The sequence below is a fragment of the Manis javanica genome, chromosome X (assembly GCF_040802235.1).
Source record: "Manis javanica isolate MJ-LG chromosome X, MJ_LKY, whole genome shotgun sequence".
Classification (NCBI taxonomy): domain Eukaryota; kingdom Metazoa; phylum Chordata; class Mammalia; order Pholidota; family Manidae; genus Manis; species Manis javanica.
Window position 1 is genome coordinate 125,135,526 of NC_133174.1, and position 22,226 is coordinate 125,157,751.

The following is a 22,226-nucleotide window of genomic DNA, read 5'->3' on the forward strand; positions in this document are numbered from 1 at the left end:
TTCACTTTACCTATATGCTGTTTTCTTTTCTCCTTTCATCCCTAATCAAGTAGTTTGTAACCTAGACAACTAATTTAGCATGCAGGCTCAGCTGTAAACAACATAGTAAAAGGCAGGAAGGATTCCATCTTAAATATTGTATTTTAATATCCAGAAAGTTAAAAATGTAAGATTCTTAACTTACTCTTTAGCAAACAGACAATAACTCGCCCACCTTTTGGGGCTGGGCACGCAGCCTTGTTTGATATGGTCCCAGACCAAGACTCCAGAGAAATCAGAGCAGGAAGTTGCTTGTGTTAATTCTAAGTATTCAAAGGCCACTTAACAGGTCTGCACCCCCAAGCCTTAGTCACATTCCTGAAGAATCCTTAAAAGGGGAACCCCCAGCCTTTCGGGGTGCTCCTCTCTGAGGTTGCCCACACTTTCCGAGTGTGTAACCTTCTAATCTTAAACTTTCTCCAACCTTTCAGGGCACCTCTCCTCACTGAGGTTGCCTGCTGTACTTTTTCTCTCTTTAAGTAACTTTAAATAAACCTTTTATTCTGCTTCACTACTGTGTCTCTGCCCTTCAATTCTTTGTTGCGGTGGGGACAAGGACCGAGGAAAATACACAATGCTCCCCCCAACACTGCCTTTGACCCCTACATGCAGCACCGCCACCTGCTTCAGGCAGCAAGCTGCACTGGCAATCCACCCTGCTCCTGAGTTCACAATCCCCTTCCATGTGCTATGAAAACAGGAAAACTCCTGTGGATATGACTGGTCTGGAACGACTTTGTCATTGTTATTCCCGATGCCATCAATGGCAGCTCCTAAGAGTGAACATGTATAAACACATGATCCAGTGAACTGTGGGTCCAATCTCATTCCCATTCCTATGCTTCTCTGACACCTGAGTGGCCTTGGTTATGCCATGCATGAAGACTGAGGCTGCAAATTCCTGGTAACACCAGCCACACCACTTAACCAAGCCAATGTAATGCTGACAGCAAATCCTGAACTGGATCCCCTTAGGTTATATGTCTGTAGGTGGGGGAGAGTGAGCCACGGACTCTCTCCTTTGGGGAGAGGGACTGCATTTTGGCCCATCTATTTCCCTTTATAATTACTGGCACTGACACAGAAGATCATTAGGATAGTCTAAACTCCCTTATGTGGGCTATAATGGGTAAGAGTCTGGCCTTACACTGTAACCTTACAGTGTGTAAAAGAAGACTGAGCCATCTCCCTGGGAGTTACTCAGAGTTGGGTGAGACCAAGACTCTGGGGCACACGGATGAGATCGCTACTGCAAGGTGGTCCCCTCCTGCAACTGGGAGTTCTGTTGAAAACAGTATATGAGACAAATTAAACAGATTTGATCCCAGACTCTGTTGCTCACATTAGTCAGAGTAGTATACTCACTTAAAAATTCAAATTTGGCCAAGAATGTGTTGGGCTGATGGGTGGAATGTTGGGAGAGGCAGTCCATCATGGACCATATAGTACCCTTGCACATTTTTTGCCAAGCGTGCCAAGACTGGAAAACCCTGACCACTCCTTACCTGGTCATTTCTCCAGATGTTGTTTGCATCACTGCAAACAGCCTTGAGGGATGAGGTGACATCTTTTCCCAAGACAGAAAGGACTAGTTTCCACTTGTTATAAAAGCAATGAATTCCCCAAGCTTGCCATTCCTCTCCTGTAATGTAGCCCACTGCATGTGCCAACATCTACGATAGGTCGTTGGCATCCCCTGCATGGGACATAGGAGCGTGGGGAACCAGCATGAACATTATGCTGATCCTCTGCCTATTGCTTTTGCCAGGAGTAATAAGGCCATTTGTCCCAGACCCAGCCATCTCCTGTCTTTTGCCAGTATCCACAAAACAGTAACAGGTCAACTTTTTACCTTTTATAAATAGGGTAAAATCTCATAGGCTATAGAATTCTTGATAGTACTATAGCTTTTCGGTTTCTTGAAAACGACTTCTAAAGAGCACAGATTTTTAATTTTGGCAAAGTCCAATTTGTCAATTATTCCTTTTATGGACTGTGCTTTTATATCATGCCTAACAATAGTTGGCCTAACCCCAGGTAGGTCATGCAGTTCTTCTTCCTGTGCTTTCTTCTAAGAGTTTTTATAGTTTTATGTTTTACATTTAGATTTATAATCCAGTTTGGATTAATATTTGAATAAAATGCTTTCATTAGGTCAAGGTTCAATTTTTCTTTTTTTGCTTATTGATGTTCAATTATTTCAATACATTTGTTGAAAGGCTATCCTTTCTTCATTGAATAACTTTTTCATACGTGTTTAGGTCTATTTCTGGACTCTATTCTGTTCCACCGATATGTTTATCTTTTCATCAATACCACAGTGTTCAGTTACTTTAACATTGTAGTTGACTATTTAAAAAATAAAATAGATACAATGCAAACATAAGACTTGATCCTATTTCCATTATAGAATGTGTTTCCTGCAGCGTGCAAGGAGAGTGGAATTCATATTCCATACTATGCGGTATCACTACATACTGTACATAAACATATAAACTAGTGAGTTCACTGAATATTAATTAATTAGGCAGTTGGGTTATGTATGCCTTATATTATGCAGAAACCTTTGGAGGACAATATAGATATTTTGAAGAGTGTTTTAGTGACATTTGGGAAAATTGGTTTGGATGAACTAAGAAACATTATTTTTCTCATTTAAATTAATGAAAAATAAGCTTCTGCTATCCAGAAACGTGGTATCCAACATATTTTTAGTAACAGATTAGATTCTAATAATAATAGATGCCTATACAATCTTTTCTCACACTTCAAATTCTAAGTAACAACAGCAACAATAATGATAGGGTTCAGGGCAGGTTCCCTCCCCTCCCCAAATATGACACTTTGGCATACTGATTACTTTGAATTGAAGTTACTTAAAGAACAGCCAGTGCAAAAGAACACTGACCCTTCTTTGTCCCCTGAAAAGCAGGAAATAAATCTCCCGTGTGAAAAGTACTCTCCCTGTATCGGGAGGTAAAAAGACATCCTTATCAGCACAGATGGGAATTCAGGGCCAAGAAGTTTATAAAAACAAACTCTGTTACCTCTTCTGTAATAAAATGATGCTGGGGTTCTTGTTTGCAGAGTCGAAAAATGAACTTAGCAAACACCCAAGGTAGAAGAGCCAGGGAGAGGCTTTTATTAAGAGATACAGTGAGAGGACAGAACTCCTGGCTTGTGCCAGGAGGGGACAAGAGAGCCTGTAGTGGTGTGTTGTCTTGGGGTTTTATAGGCTGTTGAGGATTTTTGGGAACGTGATAAAAAGGCTTAGGGGTGTGGACTTGTTAAGTGGTCCCTGAATTTTTAGAATTAACTTAATACAAGGAACTTCCTGCTCTGATTTCTCCCCGAGATACCGGCATCTTGGTCTGGGAGCATATCACACAAGGCCACCTGCCCAGCCCCCAAGGTGGGCTGAGGTATAGTTTGCTAAAGAGTAAGAATCTTACTTCTTAACTTCCTGGGTATTAAATGCAATCTTATCTTTAAGGTGGAATCCTTCCTGCCTTTTACTATGTTGTTTATGGCTGGACTTACTTGCCATTATTAATTATCCAGATTGCAAGTCACCTCATCAGGTCTGAAGGAGTAAAGATAGCACATAGGCCTGGGCCTTTTAGCATGCTAAAGTGAATCTTACACATGATTATAAATGATTAGCATAATAAAAACATGGGCTACTTTCCTTTATCTGGGGAGTATCAACTGATCTCACTGAAGAATGACTCTAGAGCTTAATACTTAACACAGAGTTTTGGTAGGGGGTTTCCTTGCATGTAGTTACATTGCTCTGACTGTAATCATCCTGCCTTGCTTTTTCCGGAGGCCCTCACCTTACTCTGACTACACCCCATGGTCCCGGTCTCAATACCACCACAAGCCCAAACCTGTCTGGCTTGCCATTACAGATGTATTGTTTCTTTATCTAAAAGGTAGAGAAGCTACTTCGTTTGGTCACTTCTTTGAGTTTCATTATTTTATGAGCTCCCATATATATGAGATTAAATTTGTTTTTCTTTCTTCTGTTAATCTGTTTTGTTAGTTTAATTAGAACAGCCAAAGAACCTAGCAAGGAAGAAAGCAAAGTTTTCCTCCCCTACAGTAACATGCCCTGACTTAACATGGTACAACCGTGCCTTGTACAAAACGGATCACACTCAACTGCCCCCAAAGAGAATGCCCAGCATCTCATGAGTTACCACATTCAACTCCAAATTCAGGATTGCTGAGCAACGTTCATTCCTCTTTAAGTTCATCATAATTGTGTCACTAATATTCTGTAATGGATGGAATAAATTGTAAAGTTCAACCACCATCGAGATACCCTATATAAGAGGACAGAGTGAAGAGAATACATTAACGTGTCCACAACACACACACACACACACACACACACACACACACACACACACACACACACTCCAAAATAAGGAAAAAAGGAAGTATGAACAACTACTTGCATTTGTTTCTGAAACTAGTCACAGGGCCATAGTTGGTACTTATACCTTCTTTCTTCCAGTGCTCATTCCATTCCATTTTCTCCTGCCCTCAGCCAGTTTCTTAGCTATCTCATTGAGTTCTTGTTGCCTGGTGCACTAATGTAAAGCTTCATTACTGAGAGGTCTGAGCTCTTGATAATCCTGCCTATGTGATGTTGCTGAAGTCTTTCATTAACTTTTACCGCTGCACATGGCAGGATTAGGAGGAGTCTTTATTCTCCCTGCTTGCACCATGTAAGAGCAACCAAACATCTCCTGGATGATCAGGATTAATCATACCAATCAAACCCATATTTTGCCTGTTAGTCCAGGGACATGCATAGCTAGGTTCCAGTCTCAACATTTGATAAACTGGAATCATCATTTCTACTTGTAGACTAATAATCAGACCTCTAAGTCAGCAAAAGTCAAAATCAGGGGGACAGGGAGAAAATACCTGTAAATGGATATTGAATAGGCAACCACCATTTCCCATGATGAAGGATAAGTTATGGCCAGTGTGAATTCTATTTAGCTCCTTCTTACCGTCTTTTCTACAAAACGAATTCCTTAGAAACAGCATCATGTGAGATACCACAATTGTGAGTATCTCCATGAAAGTGGTGCTGGTTGAAGTGCGGTAGACAGGGAAGGCAAACACAGACTGCAGTCCCCTCTGTGATGGGAGGGGCCCAATGTTATCACTCTGCCATCTAACTGGGGCCTCCTCCCACCCCAAGGAAATGGTATACATTGGGGGTTTTGCACTGGCCTCTGCTACTGGAAGGTGGGGATTGAACTGTTCTGATAGCTAGATCAGCTTTGGTGAAGGGAAGCCCATGTAACTGAACCCATGCAGAGCCTCCATCCATGGCCACTTTGTACACAGGCCCCTGAGCAACCTTCAGAGTAACTGAGGAATAGAGGATAATGGATATTCTTATGCAAGTCCCCTTGTTCACATGATTGAGACTTCATCACAGTGGATGTGATGGGCATTCATATGGAACACACACGTATTCACAGTCTGTGGCCATTCCTAGAGGTCCAACCACATTTCACTTCTCCCAAGCGTTCTCATCACCAATACTAAAGATTTTGTTCATTCCATGTCGCTGAACATCAAATGGTGTAGAGAGCTGTACCATAGGCCATTTCTCCTTCCAAGTAAGGTGAATAAACAGATATACTACTTAAACTTATGTTCTCAGGGAAGGTTTCACTTTGTCACTGTCCTGGGCTACCCCTGGTTGTGGGGCTGTGATACCCCAGCAATATGCTTCTGGCTGGTGCCCTTATGTCATGCAGAGCTGTACTTAAATAGGCTTTAATTATGTACTCTTCAAACAACTGGTGTGATGGTTAATTTTACGTATCAGCTTGACGGGCTAAGGGAGGCCAAACAGCTGATAAAACATTATTTCTGGGTGTGTCTTTGAGGGTATTTCTGGATGACATTACCATTTGATTGTGACTAAGTAAAGAGATCCGCCTTCGCCAATGTGGGCAGGCATCAGCCAATCCCTTGAGGGCCCTAGTGCAATAAAAAGAAAGGGAGCTTTCACTCTCTTCTTGAGTTGGGACATTCATCTTTTCCTGCTCTTGGACATCAGCTAGAGCTCCTCGTTCTTGGGCATTTGGACTGGGACTAAATTATAGCACCAGCTTTCTTAGTTCTCTATTTGCAGGCAGCAGATTGTGGAACTTCTCGGCCTCTATAACCATGTGTGACACAATTTCTATAATAAATCTCCTCATATATATGTCTATATATATCCTATTGGTTCTGTTTCAATGGAGAACCCTAACTAATACAACCAGTTATAGAGAGGTCCCTATATTAGTTTGCTAGGGCTGCTGTAACAACATACTACAGACTGGGTGGCTTAAACAACAGAAGTTTACCTCCTCAGAGTTTTAGAGGCTAGAAGGGAGAGATCAAGATATTAGCAGAGTTGGTTTCTACTGAAGGCCTCTCTCCCTGGCAGTCTTCTGTGTCTTCACAGTCTTCCCTCTGAGCCTATCCGTGTCCTCATCTCCTCATATAAGGACACCAGTCTTGTTGGATCCCTGCCCACCTCAATGACTTCAATTAACTTTAATTACCTAGTTAAACACCTTATTGAGACAGAGACCCTGTGTGTAGTCAGAGTAGGGTGAGGGCCTATGAAAACTCCATATTAAACAATTAAGCAAAGTCAGAGTCACATTAATTCTCTAAAGTAAAATATCAAACTAGGAATATAAGCATTCTTCAGTGAAGATTAGTTAAAACTAAAAATCCAGGAGTCACTTGGCCTGGAATGTTTGAACATCCCCCAGATAAGAAAATACCTCAGCATAGCCCATGTCTTGTTTGTGTCAATTAAATGAGGCTATTGTAAAATTTACTTTAGCCTGCTAAAAGGCCCAGTTTATCTTTAACTTTACCCAGGTACTGCTTTTCCTCCTCCAGCCCTAATCAAGTAATATATAACCTGGGCATTTAATATAGCAAGCGAGCCCAGCCATAAACAACATAGTGAAAGGCAGGAAGGATCCCATCTTAAAGATAAGATTGCATTTTAACACCCAGGAAGTTAAGAAGTAAGATTCTTAACTTACTATTTAGCAAACAGATAATAACTCAGCCCACCATGGGAGCAGGACAGGGAGCCTTGATTGATATGCTCCCAAACTAAGAAGCTGCTATTCTGGGAAAGAATCAAAACAGTAAATTTCATATCTTAACTCTGCAAAATAATCTGGAAAACTGATAAGAAACTTAGTGTCTCTTTAAAGATAAACATTTAGAGACCATTTGAAGGATCTGCATCACTAGCCCTTTGTCTCTCAACCACCTATAAATCCCGTAGACAACGCACCACCCCAGGCTCTCTTGTCCCCTCCTGACGCAAGCCAGGCGCTCTGTCCTCTCACTGTATCTCTCAATAAAAGCCTCTCCCTGGTTCTCCTACCTTGGCTGTTTGCTAAGTTCATTCTTTGACTCTGCAAACAAGAATCCCGGCATCTTTATCTTTAGTTACAGTTACATTCTGTGATATTGGGGGTTAGGAATTCAACATAGAAGTTTGGCAGGACACAATTCAGTCCCCAGAGGTCCCCATGAAACCCTGAAGTGCAGGTTAAGAAATGGAGGGCAGAGAGGGGGCAATTCTCAACATGGTGGCATGAGTAGGGTGGCGGAAATCTCCTAAAATCATATATACTTTGAAAATATAGCGAACACAAGTATTCCTAAAAGAGTGACCAGAAGATACGGTACACCAATCCAGGCTACATCTGTGAGAACTCAACATCTCACGAACAGGGTAAGATACAAAGCCGTGATCCGGCAGGTCCCGAGCACTACCCCCACCCCAGCTCGCTGGCGGGAGGAAAAGAATCAGAGTGGGGAGGGAGGGGAAGCACAGGACTGTCAAATAACCAGAACTTCAGGTGCCCTAACCCCCTGGGTGCCAATGCACCACCGAAGTCCTTCATGGTGATAAGCAGCCTGCCATTCATTCCCCACTGCTGGCAGGCAAGCAAACCGGCTGATTCACCATTGCTGTGCAGCAACCGGGGAGCAGCCCCACCCACAGCAACCACACATGGGTTTCTCCCAGCATGCAGCTAACCAGGCCAGGCCCAGAGGCTGCCCCCTGCCCACAGTCAACCAAAAGAGACAGCGGAGATTGGTGCAGAGTCTAGAAGGCACAAAAGGGTTTTATTCTCGTGGAAAACACGTGCTGCTCGCCTGCAACCCCCACCAGTGCCCTAGGCCATCCATAGGGCAGCCCTGCCCATGGCAGCTCAGGGGATCAACCCAGAGGCCGCCCCCCTGTGCTCGGGTGTCCAAAACATGCAGAGAAAGCCGGCACGGAGTCCGGAAAGTATGTAGGAGCTCTGTTCTTGAGGTGAACACGTAGTGAGTGCCTACAACCACCATCAGTGCCCTAGGTCATCCCGAGGGCCATCCCGTCCATGCCAGCTCAGGCAATCAACCCAGAGGCTGCACCCTATGTGTGTGGCTGACTGGCACAGGCAGAGTAAGCTTGGGTGGAGTTCAGAAAGCATGTAGGAGCTCTGTACTCATGGCAAACATGCGCTGACTGTACACAACCACTGCCAGTGCCCTATACCATCTCAAGGGCCGCCCCGCGCATGGCAGCTCAGGGCATCAACCCAGAGGTTGCTCCCTGTGTGTGGTTGCCTGACACAGGCAGTGAAGACCACCGCAGAGTCCTAAAAGAAAGAAGGGGTGCCGTTCTCATGGGAGAACACATGCCACTCACCTGCGACCCCCGCCAATGCCTTAGGCCATCCTGAGACCCAATCCACCCATGGCAGCTCAGAGGATTAACACAGAGGTTAACCAGCACAGGCAGCAGGGATGGGCAAGGCAACCAGAAAGCAGGAAGGGAATTTGTTCTCCCAGCTGAAACATGCACCACTCACTGGCAATCACTTCCATCGCCATAAAAAGGCAGAAGAAACTTGTTCAGTACAAAATCCCTCAAACCCCAGAGAGAGGGCCTGGTGAGACCAAAATCACCAACCTTCCTGAAAAAGAATTGAAAATAAAAGTCATAAGCATGCTGATGGAACTACAGAGAAATATGCAAGAGCTAAGGAATGAATTCCGGATGGAGATAACAGAAATGAAACAAACAATGGAAGGACTTAAAAGCAGACTAGATGAGGTGGAAGAGACTGTTAATGGAATAGAAATCAGAGAACAGGAATACAGAGAAGCTGAGGCAGAAAGAGACAAAAGGATCTCTAGGAATGAAAGAATGTTAAGAGAACTATGTGACAAATCCAAACAAAACAATATTCTCATTGTACAGGTACCAGAAGAAGAACAGAGAGAAAAAGGAACAGGAAGTGTCTCTGAAGAAATAATTGCTGAAAAATTCCCCAAGCTGGGGAAGGAAATAGTCTCTCAGACCACGGAAGCCCACAGATCTCCCAACACAAGGGACCCAAGGAGGACAACACCAAGACATATAATAATTAAAATGGCAAAGATCAAAGACAAGGACAGAGTATTAAAATCAGCCAGAGAGACAAAAAAGATCACCTACAAAGGAAAAACCATTAGGCTATCATCAGACTTCTCAGCAGAAAACTTACAGGCCAGAAGAGAATGGCATGATATATTCAATGCAATGAAACAGAAGGGCCTTGAACCAAGAATACTGTATCCAGTAAGATTATCATTTAAATTTGAAGGAGGGATTAAACAATTCCTAGATAAGCAAAAGTTGAGGGAATTTACCTCCCACAAACCACCTCTACAGTGTATTTTAAAGGGTCTGCTCTAGATGGAAGTGCTCCTAAGGCTAAACAGATGTCACCAGAGAAAATAAAACCACAGCAAAGAAAGCAGACCAACTACATACTAACTAAATGCAAAATAAATCAGCTATTCACAAAATAACTTAAGGAAAACACAAAAGAGTACAGAATAAAACACCTAACATATAAAGAGTGGAGGAAGAGGGAAAAGAAGGGAGAGAAATAAAGAATTGTCAGACTGTGTTTATAATAGTGTAATATGGGAGTTAAGTTAGATGGTTAGATAGTGAAGAGGGTACCCTTGAAACTTTGGTAACCACGAATCCAAAGCCTGCAATGGCAATAAGTACATATCTATCAATAATCACCCTAAATGTAAATGGACTGAATGCACCAATCAAAAGAACCAGAGTAATAGAATGGATAAAAAAGTAAGACCCATCTATATGTTGCCTACAAGAGACTGACCTCAACCCCAAAGACATACACAGACTAAAAGTGAAGGGATGGAAAAAGATATTTCATGCAAACAACAAGGAGAAAAAAGCAGGTGTTGCGGTACTTTCACCAGACAAAATAGACTTCAAAACAAAGAAACTAACGAGAGATAAAGAAGGACATTACATAATGATAAAGGGGTCAGTCCAACAAAAGGACATAACTATTATAAATATCTATACACCCAACACAGGAACACCAACATATGTGAAACATATACTAACAGAATTAAAGGAGGAAATAGAATGCAATGCATTCATTTTAGGAGACTTCAACACACCACTCACTCCAAAGGACAGATCAACCAGACAAAATAAGTAAGGACACAGAGGCACTGAACAACACACTACAACAGATGGACCTAATAGACATCTATAGAACTCAATACCCAAAAGCAGCAGGATCTACATTCTTCTCAAGTGCACATGGAACATTTTCCAGAATAGACCACATACTAGGCAACAAAAGGAGTCTCAGTAAATTTGAAAAGACTGTAATTCTACCAACAAACTTCTCAGATCACAAAGGTATAAAACTAGAAATAAATTGTACAAAGAAAACAAAAAGGCTCACAAACACATGGAGGCTTAACAACATGCTCCTAAATAATCAATGGATCAATGACCAAATTAAAACAGAGATCAAGCAATACATAGAGACAAATGAAAACAATAACACAAAGCCCCAACTTCTGTGGGACGTAGTGAAGGCAGTTCTAAGAGGAAAGTATACAGCAATGCAGGCCTATTTAAAGAAGGAAGAACAATACTAAATGAATAGCTTAAAGTCACAATTATTGAAACAAGGAAAAGAAGAATAAATGAGGCCCAAAGTCAGTAGAAGGAGGGACATAATAAAGATCAGAGAATAAATAAAATTGAGAAGAATGAAACAATAGAAAAAAATCAATGAAACCAAGAGCTGGTTCTTTGAGTAAATAAACAAAATAGATAAACCCCTAGCCAGACTTATTAAGAGAAAAAGAGAATCTACACACATAAACAGAATCAGAAATGAGAAAGGAAAAATCACTACGGACAACACAGAAATACAAGGAATTATTAGAAAATACTATGACAATCTATATGCTAACAAACTGGATAACCTAGACAAAATGGAAACTTTCTAGAAAAATACAACCTTCCAAGACTGACCAAGGAAAAAACAGAAAATTTAAGCAGACCAATTACCAGCAAAAAAAACTGAATCAGTAATCAAAAATCTACCCAAGAAAAAAAACCCCGGACCAGATGGATTCACTGCTGAATTTTATCAGACATTTAGAGAAGACATAATACCCATTCTCCTTAAAGTTTTCCAAAAAATAGAAGAAGAGGGAATACACTCAAACTCATTCTATGAATCCAGCATTACTCTAGTACAAAAACCAGGCAAACACACCACAAAAAAAGAAAACTATAGACCAATATCCCTGATGAACATATATGCAAAAATACTCAATGAAATATTAGTAAATAGAATTCAAAAATCCATTAAGAGGATCATACACCATGATCAAGTGGGATTCATCTCAGGGATGCAAGGATGGTACAACATTCAAAAATCCATCAACACGATCCACTACATAAACACAAAGAAGGACAAAAACCACATGATCATCTCCATAGATGCTGAAAAAGCATTTGACAAAATTCAACATCCATTCACGATAAAAACTCTCAGCAAAATGGGTATAGAGGGCAAGTACCTCAACATAATAAAGGGCATATATGACAAACCCACAGTCAACATTATACTTAACAGTGAGAAGCTGAAAGCTTTTCACCTAACATCAGGAAAAAGACAGGGCTGCCCAGTCTCCCCACTTTTATTCAACATAGTTCTGGAGGTCCTAGCCATGGCAATCAGACAACACAAAGAAATAAAAGGCATCCAGATTGGTAAGGAAGAAGTCAAACTCTCACTGTTTGCAGATGACATGATATTGTACATAACAAGCCCTAAAGAATCCACTCCAAAACTACTAGAATTAATATCTGAATTCAGCAAACTTGCAGGATACAAAATTAACACACAGAAATCTGTTGAATTCCTATACACTAATGATGAACTAGCAGAACGAGAAATCAGGAAAACAATTCCATTCAAAATGGCATCAAAAAGAATAAAATACCTAGGAATGAACCTAACCAAGGAAGTGAAAGACCTGTACCCTGAAAACTACAAGACACTCTTAAGAGAAATTAAAGAGGACACTGATGAATGGAAATTCATCCCATGCTCTTGGGTAGGAAGAATTAATATTGTCAGAATGGTCCACCTACCTAAAGCAATCTACAGATTCAATGCAATCCTTATCAAAATACTGACAGCATTCTTCAACGAACTGGAACAAATAGTTCTAAAATTCATATGGAACCACAAAAGACCCCGAATAGCCAAAGCAATCCTGAGAAGGAAGAATAAAGCAGGGGGATCTCGCTTCCCAACTTCATGCTCTACTACAAAGCCACAGTAATCAAGACAATTTGATACTGGCAAAAGAACAGACCGATAGACCAGTGGAACAGAATAGAGAGTCTAGATGTTAACTGAAGCATATATGGTCAATTAATATATGATAAAGGATCTACAGATATACAATGGGGAAATGACAGCCTCTTCAACAGCTGGTGTTGGCAAAACTGGACATCTACATGTAAGAGAATGAAACTGGATTATTGTGTAACTCCATACACAAAAGTAAACTCAAAATGGATCAAAGATCTGAATGTAAGTCATGAAACCATAAAATTCTCAGAAAAATATATAGGCAAAAATCTCTTGGATATAAACATGAGTGACTTCTTCATGAACATATCTCCCCGGGCAAGGGAAACAAAAGTGGTTGACGTCCAAAATATATAAAGAGCTCGTGCACCTCAACAACAAAAAGCAAATAAGCTAATTAAAAAGTGGGCAGAGGAGCTTAACAGACAGTTCTCCAAATAAGAAATTCAGATGGCCAACAGGCACATGAAAAGATGTTCCACATCGCTAATCATCAGAGAAATGCAAATTATAACCACAATGAGATATCACCTCACACCAGTTAGGATGGTTACCATCCAAAAGACAAACAACAACAAATGTTGGCGAGGATGTGGAGAAAGGGAAACCCTCCCACACTGCTGGTGGGAATGTAAATTAGTTCAACCATTGTGGAAAGCAGCATGGAGGTTCCTAAAAAAACTAAAAATAGAAATACAATTTAACCCAGGAATTCCACTCTTAGGAATTTACTCTAAGAATGCAGGGGCCCAGTTTGAAAAAGACATATGCACCCCTATGTTTATTGCAGCACTATTTACAATAGCCAAGAAATGGTAGCAATCTAAGTGTCCATCAGAGATGAATGGATAAAGTAGAAATGGTACATACACAATGGAATATTATTCAGCCATAAGAAGAAAACAAATACTACCATTTGCAACAACATGGATGGAGCTAGAGGGTATTATGCTTAGTGAAATAAGTCAGGCCAAGAAAGACAAGTACCAAATGATTTCACTTTTCTGTGGAGTATAAGAACAAAGGAAAACTGAAGGAACAAAACAGCAGCAGACTCACAGAACCCAAGAATGCAGACTCACAGAACCCAAGAATGGACTAACAGTTACCAAAGGGAAAGGGACTGGGGATGATGGGTGTGGAGGGAGGGATAAGGGGAAAAGAGGGCCATACTATTAGCAGACATAATGTAGGGGGGTCACAGGGAGGGCTGTACTACACAGAGAAGACAAGTAGTGATTCTACAGCATCTTACTACGGTGATGGACAGTGACTGTAATGGCGTATGTGGTGGGGACTTGATAATGCAGGGAGTCTAGTAAACTTAATGTTGCTCATGTAATTGTACATTAGTGATGATGAAATAAAAATAGAAATAAAAAAAAGAAAGGGAGGGCAGTGGGGCAGGCAGACAGTGGGAGTGCAAGCTGCTGCTCCTGTACCTTTTGCCTTCAGGACCTGCTCAAGACCAGTCCATATATAGCACTTTGACCTCCAGATCCTGCTGTATTCTTCACTAGTCTGGCAGGTACATCAAACAGGGACATAATAGGGATCAGTACCCCAGAAAATTTTAAGTCTTGTTGATGGCCCTAATTTTTGTGTCTTGTGTACATGCAATAGTAGTTTTGATTTACTGTTTTGAGAATACAGCATAGTGGTTAAAAGCGTGGACTCTGGAGCCAGTTTTCTGGCTTAAATTCCAGTTTTACCAGTCACTAACGAGTGGTCTTCAGCAAGTTACTTAAACTTTCTATGCTGTAAGTTCCTTTTCTGTCAAATGTATACAAAATAGTATCTATTGGTAGTGCTGTTTTGAGGAATAATATGTTATTATATCCAAACTACTTGGAAGAAGTTCTATGTATGTGTTTGCTGTCACTGTAAGGGAGGGTAAGTTCCAGGCTTTCACCTGGACCTTCCAAACAGAAAAATTCTCACTCCACAGGTCACGGAGCCAAGCTGCTGGTTATATCTATTATAACCGTAATCCCAGGAACTAGAAAAATAACCACAGATTGGTTTGGTATACCCACTGGGCCCACCATGAGTTGGATTTAGGCCAAAACTCCATTTCTCTTTTGGCCTTCATTAGCCCTCACTTTAACTGTGGTCAACAGGGTTGCTGTGAATCCCCAGTACACATGTTAACTCAGAGCCATTGTCCAGTAATCCCTGGAGAGAGTGTGGATTTTTATTATTCCTCTGCACAGTTGCCTCGGACAGTTACTGCAGAGCCTTTTGGGGATGGTCAGGATGGTTTATAGTACAAAACTATAACATCACCATAGCATCCTCCCTCAAGGTATTCAGTCTCCCGTTCATCCTAGGGACTCTGGGTATATGACCTGAAAGGCTGTGACATTGTATCATGGCAACCTAACATTTTCTTTGCCAGGACTCTTTTGGTCAAATGGGTTATGCTTCTATTTGAGTCCTAGGATCCTCGTGATTAACTAATCACCACCAAAGATCACTGTGAACTGAACCATTCGGATTGCTACTCTATTTGTAATTCTATTCTGGGGGCATATCAGTTAGCTTTTGCTGTGAAACAAACTGCTCAAAGCTTAGAGGCTTAAAATCAGCAACAATTTCTTTAGTTAACTATTGGGGGTTGGCAGTTTGGGAAGGGTTCAGCTGTATTCATGTCTGCGGTCAGCTGCTGGTGGTGGTCTTGGTAACTCTACTTTGAGGGGTAGGTTGGCCACAAGTTGTAGCTACAGAGATGACTGGGGCATGAGTCTCATCATCCAGCCTGTCCGTATGGTGGCAGCAGGTTTCCAAGACCAGCAAGAGTGCAGGCCCTACATAAGCACTTTTCTAGCTTTTGCTTGGACTGTTGTTGTCCCATTGACCAAAGCAAGTGACACGATTCAAGACAAAAACAGAGCACCTCTTGATGAGGGGATCAGCAACATCAAAGCAAAGTCATGGATTCAGCAGGGGGAACCATTTGTGGCACCAAGTGTTCCTCCCTATTATGGAGCCCTAGCTCTTTCCAGGCACATCACTCAATTTCTTTAGAGAAACACTGTCCATTTTCATCCAGGAGATGAACTCCTTCACTAGCTGACAGGGAGAAGGGAAGGAAGTTGATGAAAGTGAACTTAGTCATTCTTCAAATAGTCATCTCCTTTAATGTCATCTTCCCACTTCCACTCTCCATACCTGGAGCATGGGGATGTGTCTCTCCTGAGGGTTTCAGCTCCAGGCAAGTTCACTATGGATTCGCTGAGACCAAAAAATGACAAGGGAACATGGGGGTAAAAGGGGGCTCATACAGAGGTTTATTCTCACCGTGATAGGTCATGTGCTAGAATCACATCTACCTCTGCAGGCAGCAAGCCGGTCTCAGGCTCTGCCCTCTCTTCCAGCCTCTGCTCTCCGCTCTCCTGCTCCCTTCTCTAGGTTCTGCTCTTAGCACCAGAGGAACTCTTTTTATAGCAATACTGGCAGTAACGGGTAAGCAAGCACGCACCTGCGCAGTAGGCTAAGTATTACCTCATTGCCTGTACACGATGGGTATCAGGTGAGGATCCTGGCCATGGAACTTGCGTTTTCCGTACAGGTTGCTTCCTTCATGAAAATGGCTTCTGCTTCTGCTACAGCCTTTTCCTGAGATTTGTTGGCTGCAGTGCCCTCCACTATGCTTTATTCTTCACTTTGAGCCAATCTTATTCATTCCAGGAATTTATCAAATTCTTTGACCCACTATCCTCACCCCTTCCACTAGCTTTATGAGTGAATTTACTTTGCACTTCTTTATAATTGTTTCTATTTGTCTTGGAGACAGAAACACCTGTATTCAATTCAGTGTCTTCTACTACAAAACCTCTGATTAAATTTAAATCTATTATCTCTACCCACTATAGCAGTTAAAAAATATATTCCCTTCATATATATATTAAGAGTGGGTGCTTCAGAGAGAAGAATCAAGGTGTAATGCACTCTACTGCGGAAAGGAAGAGCTAGAAGACTTGTGCAGTTTTGTCCCATTACTATCTTATATTCAGTGTGTGGTATGTGGTGTAAGGGAGGAGGCATTTACTTTGTTTAATGCATTACTTAACACCATTTTATCTACTCTCTGTTTCTCTCGGGCTGTGGTTGAGATTTTATCATTTTCAGGCTACTCAGGCTGTTGTTTTTGCCTTAGGCATAAGTTTAATGTAAAAATAAACAAAGGGGCCGGAACTTGGGCAGCCTGAGGGGCAGACAGACAGGGGAGGGGTGGGGGTCTGCCTGACTCTCCTCTTCCTGGCTGTCGCCCCCATCCCTGGGGTCTCCTGGACCCTTTAGTCTGTGAGTTCATTGTAAGCCCTTCACCTGTCCACCAGTCATCAGTTCTACTCAGTACTCCTAATTTTTGACACCACTATGAATGACCAATAAACATAATATTCAGGCTCAGTAGTAATCAAATAAAAGCAAATTAAAATAATGAGAATGCTTTGCTTTTAGATTAGCCACCATAAAATAATGCTTAAAAATATAGGTGAGGAGGTGGAGAAAAGGACAGCCTCATACATTGTCTGAGGGAGTGGAAATTGGCACAACTCTTTTACACGGGAATTGGAAATACTGATTAAAGCTACTAGTGCACAACTTAGTAGTTCCTTTCATACAAATGCGCAAAGATATATGCACATATAAATGGTGTCTAATTTTGCTAGTAATCAATATATGAAAATTAAAATGAAGTATATGTTTTACCCACCAGAGTATCAAAGATTTAAAAGAACATCAATGCCCATTTTTAGCAAAGTTGAAAGTGTTCATGGATATATTAGTACAAGCTGTGTAGAAGGCAGTTTGAGGATATGTATCAAAATCTTTAAACATAATATACAATATATATGAAGAACTCAGACGACTCAACACCAAAAAAACAAGTAACCTAATTAAAAAATGGGCAGGGGACCTGAATAGACATTTTTCCAAAGAAGACATACAGCAGGCCAACAGACACATCAAAAAGATGTTCCATATCACTAATCATCAGGGAAATGCAAATCAAAACCACAGTGAGATATCACTTCCCACCAGTTAGAATGGCCACTATCCAAAAGACAAAAAATAACAAGTGTTGGCAAGGATGCAGAGAAAAGGGAACCCTCCTACACTGTTGGTGGGAATGTCAATTGGTGCAGCCGCTGTGGAAAGCAGTATGGAGGTTCCTCAACAAAACAAAAATAGAAATACTACATGATGCCACAATTCCACTTGAAATTTTCCTGAAGAAAACAAAATCACTGATTTGAAAAGATATATGCACCCCTATGTTTATAAATCATGACATTATTTATAATAGCCAAGATATGGAAGCAACCAAAGTGGTCATCAACAGATGAATGGATAAAGAAGTTATGGTACATATATGGAATGGAATATTATTCAGCCATACAAAAGAAACAAACCTTGCCATTTGCAACAGCATGGATGGACTTAGAGGGTATTATACTCAGTGAAATAAGCCAGGTGGAGAAAGACAAATACCATGTGATTTCACTTACAAGTGAAATCTAAACAAAACAACACAAAGGAAAACAACAAAACAGAAACAGATTCATAGACACTGAGAAAAGACTGGTGGTTGCCATAGGGGAGGAGGAGTGGAAGGATGGGTGAAATAGGTGAAGGGGATAAAGAGGCACAAAATCTCCATCACAATATAAATTAGTCAAGGGGATGAAAGTACAGCATAGAAAATATAGTCAGTAGTTCTGTAACATCTTTCTATGTTGACAGATAATAACTAAACTAGTTGGGGTGTGCATTCAATAATGTGTGTAACTGTTGAATCATTGTGCTATATACTTGAAACCAATATAATATTGTATATCAACTATTCTTCAATAGATAGTAAAGAAAAAGAAAAAATCTTTAAACAGATAAAAAACGTTTGATCCAAGAATTCAAGGAATGCATCCCAGGGGAAATCAGAGAAGTGTACAAAGAAGTGCATGCAAGGATAGTAATTTCAACAGTTTATGACTGTGAAAAATTTGAAACCCACCAGTTAATTAGTGGCCATCCGTAAGTTATTCACAGTCTATGAGGTGTCAGCATGGAAAGATATGCAAGATATATCATTATGTTTAAAAGCAATTGTCAGAGCAGTATTTGTATTATTCCACTTATGTTTGGTGACTTGTGTGTGATATATGTATATATGCCTTGCTTATTAACATATCTAAATAACTGATAAAAACATATCAATCTGTTAATTGTCTTTCTGGGGATTCTGATCTGAGGAATATTACTTTTCTCATAATACATATTTATATGTTTTCATGTTTTGGAAACAATCAGTAAAACAATATTGAAAAATTAAGGAATTTTAAAAAGTTGCTCAGCTTCACTGATAATTAAATGAATGCAAATTAAAAGAATAATGAGTAATTATTGCTTATCATATTGGCGAAAACCTTTCCAAGTTTAACACTCAATGTTGTATAAAGCCCTGGTCTATAAACCTTTTTGATTGACCACATGTACTAGTAAAATTTTTTGACCTCGGAAGCTAAATATATATGTTTATATTATTGTTTTATAAATAAAGACAGGATTGTATTGTTCATACTCTTCTGCCACCTGTAAACTCAAGTATACAGTGCAAGTGTTCACTGCAACAAATTTTGGCATCAGAAAAACTGGAAACATTCAGAGTGTCCAATAGGGGACTGGTTAAATCAGTTATTGAACATCAATAGCATATATATTGGTGTAATAATCAGTCGTCAAAGACAGTGAGGTAGTTGTATATTAGTGATATGGTAGGAACACTATAGGAGCATACCAAGTCTGGAAGAGTACACAGGAAACGGGATAGCAGGTCAGGGCGAGGGGTGGTGGAGGGTGGGAGTGTGACATTAAGCAGGGAATTTGCTTCCCATTGTTCTAATTGTGCAATTGAAAATTTCTAAAACCTAGTTATAGCTTTTCCCATTATAAGAATACTAAAGATCTAAAACAAAAAAGTCACTTGAATCACTGAAACACAATGCATACATTTTAAAGTTCTGAAAATGCGTAGGTTTCTTATTATTTGTACTAGCTTACAGTTGAGGATGAGTTCAAGCTTCTAAGCTGCTCAAGATCATGCTAATGAAGGAAATTTTTAAACATTTTAAGCAAGTTTCGTTTTGCTTCCGTTAAAATTTAAAAATGAACAAAAAAGGGCCCACCGGCGTCAGGGAGAGCCGCGCGCCCCTCCCCCTCCCCGTCCCTCTCCCCCGTCCGGGGGTTCGCCATCTCTGGCGCCCCGCCCGGCCCGAGGCAGCTCTGTCCGGCGGGCCCCGCCGGCGCACCAGCGATCGCCGCAGCTCGAGCGCTGCAGGGGAAGGAGGGCACCCCCGGGCAGCGCAGCTCACCTCTGCGGCCGTCCAGAGCCCCGCACGGATTCCCCCCGGAGCGTCCCGCTGTCCGACGGTCAGCGGGTCCGAGCCGCGGCTGGAGTCCCTGGGCTTTAAGCACCGTTTGGGAAAGCTCCCCGAGACCGATGGCGCCAGCGGCGGCCCTGTCGGGCCTGGCGGTGCTGCTCTCGCGCTCGGCTGGGGTCGGCGGCTCGTACCGCGCCTTCTGCAAGGGGCTCACGCGCACGCTGATCACCTTCTTCGACCTGGCCTGGCGGCTGCGCATGAACTTCCCGTACTTCTACGTCGTGGCCTCCGTGATTCTCAACGTCCGTCTGCAGGTACATATTTAGAGCAACTTTGTGTCGTTCGGGGCCCCCAGCAGGATGGCTGACTTCCATCGCCAGCTCACCCGCCCTAGAGCAAAGCGACCCGCTCGTCTCGCAAACGCCGGCAACCTGCCTGGCTGTCTTTCCAGTGCCTCATTTTTTTCAATCACTTCGCAGAAAGCCTGCAATATAACCAGAAAAGCCTAAAATCTAACGAAAAGTTGACCCTCAAGGAAATAGTTATTTCAAGGAACAGAACTTAAAACTCAGAAAATCCTCTGAAATACTTCAGAAGTTCTTGCATCCATAAAACAAAAAACGGCACGAACGTTAAGAAATGACAATGAATCCAGGATGTCCTAAGGGGGGAAAATAGGAGCAGTTAACTAACAACTGAAAGAAACTACAAGAATGGTCCAAATCGGGGGCAAATCTTCCAAGTTAGAATAAGAAGTTAATACACTTCCAAATTAATGGAATGCACTCTAAGCAATTGATGGGGTTGAGATAGAAGCTGGAGGAAAATAACATGATCTGGAAGGCATACATTTCTTCATTCCAAAAGAAAAAAGACCAATGGAAAACAAACTACAGGAAAAAACAGTCATTTCAAACAGTACAAGGAAAGCATGCTTCAAATATGAAGCAACCTCAGATGTGGCCTGGTTTTGAACATTGCCAGGAGTGTGAGAAAGGGAATCTGCTTGAACACTGGCACGTGGACTAAGACTCTGTAGCCACAGATGAGAAAATCCAGTCGTAGGCATTTCAACTTTGCTGTTCGGTGGACAATATTGAAATAATCATAACAATGGAAATAATTACTTAATGGTTTTCCATTTTTAGAGTAAGTCGTAGGCAAAGAAGGGAAGACTTAATTATGGTTATAGAATGTTATGCGAATGTTAGCAACGTGGACAATGTGAAAGTCCAGGCAACAAGTTGGCAGGCAGAGGGGAAGAAATGGAATAGTGGTGTTATTCTCAAAGTAGTAAGTTCAGATAGTTGAATGATTGGTGTCAGGATTATATTATTAAAGTGAAGAAGGTAGGCAACAAACCGGAAAAGTGGCACAGCCATATCCAGGGAGGAGGAAAGGGGTAGGGGGGAGACATCAGGAAGTCAGTGAGAAAATACCTCATGTCATTAATTCAAGAAATAGTCATAAAAGCATATTATTAAGAAAAGTGGAGGTAACCACTAAACAGACATGTAAAAGTTTTTGTGGGAAGAGTTGAGAAATTGGGCAGGGATTTACTTTTCATTATATGCCCTTTTTTATTACTTGTTTAAAACTATAAACGTTTTTGTGGCTTAGGGAAGAGTTGAGAAATTGAGCAGGGATTTACTTTTCATTATATGCCCTTTTTCATTACTTGATTGTTAAAACTATACATGTGTGCATTGCTTTGATTAAAAATGAATTTACTGCAATTAGAAGGAAATTGTGCGTGGAGAGGGGGAGTTGGGAAATGACACACGGAGCCAGGTAGATTCTGCTTCCTATCTTACTGCAAAAGTATATGTATATCCTAAAATGTTCCTGAATGATTACATGAAATCTAGTTTCCGTGCTTTCCAAGCAAACTATAGACCACAAAGAAATGCTTAAAAACTAAAAATGGCCAGTAATCTATAGGTAGCCTAGAGCTTCCTCACTCTATGAAACTGCATGAGCAAATCTCTGCCATGTCATAGATCAGGTAAAAAGAAAACCAGAAATGTGA

The 22,226-nt window shown here is 41.2% G+C and overlaps 1 protein-coding gene across 1 annotated transcript; it reads left to right on the forward strand.

Annotated features, from left to right (window-relative positions):
* The first annotated feature begins 20,067 nt into the window (after window positions 1–20,067).
* On the forward strand, window positions 20,068–21,933 carry LOC118972158 (small integral membrane protein 10-like protein 2A). The gene has a single exon (XM_037017004.2). The coding sequence runs from the start codon at window positions 20,317–20,319 to the stop codon at window positions 20,521–20,523; it is 207 nt and encodes a 68-aa protein (XP_036872899.1). The 5' UTR covers window positions 20,068–20,316; the 3' UTR covers window positions 20,524–21,933.
* Window positions 21,934–22,226: the final 293 nt, after the last annotated feature.

What these genes read in the sequence shown, in the direction of transcription:
- LOC118972158 (XM_037017004.2), top strand. Translation starts at nt 20,317, where the DNA reads ATGGCGCCAGCGGCGGCCCTGTCGGGCCTGGCGGTGCTGCTCTCGCGC.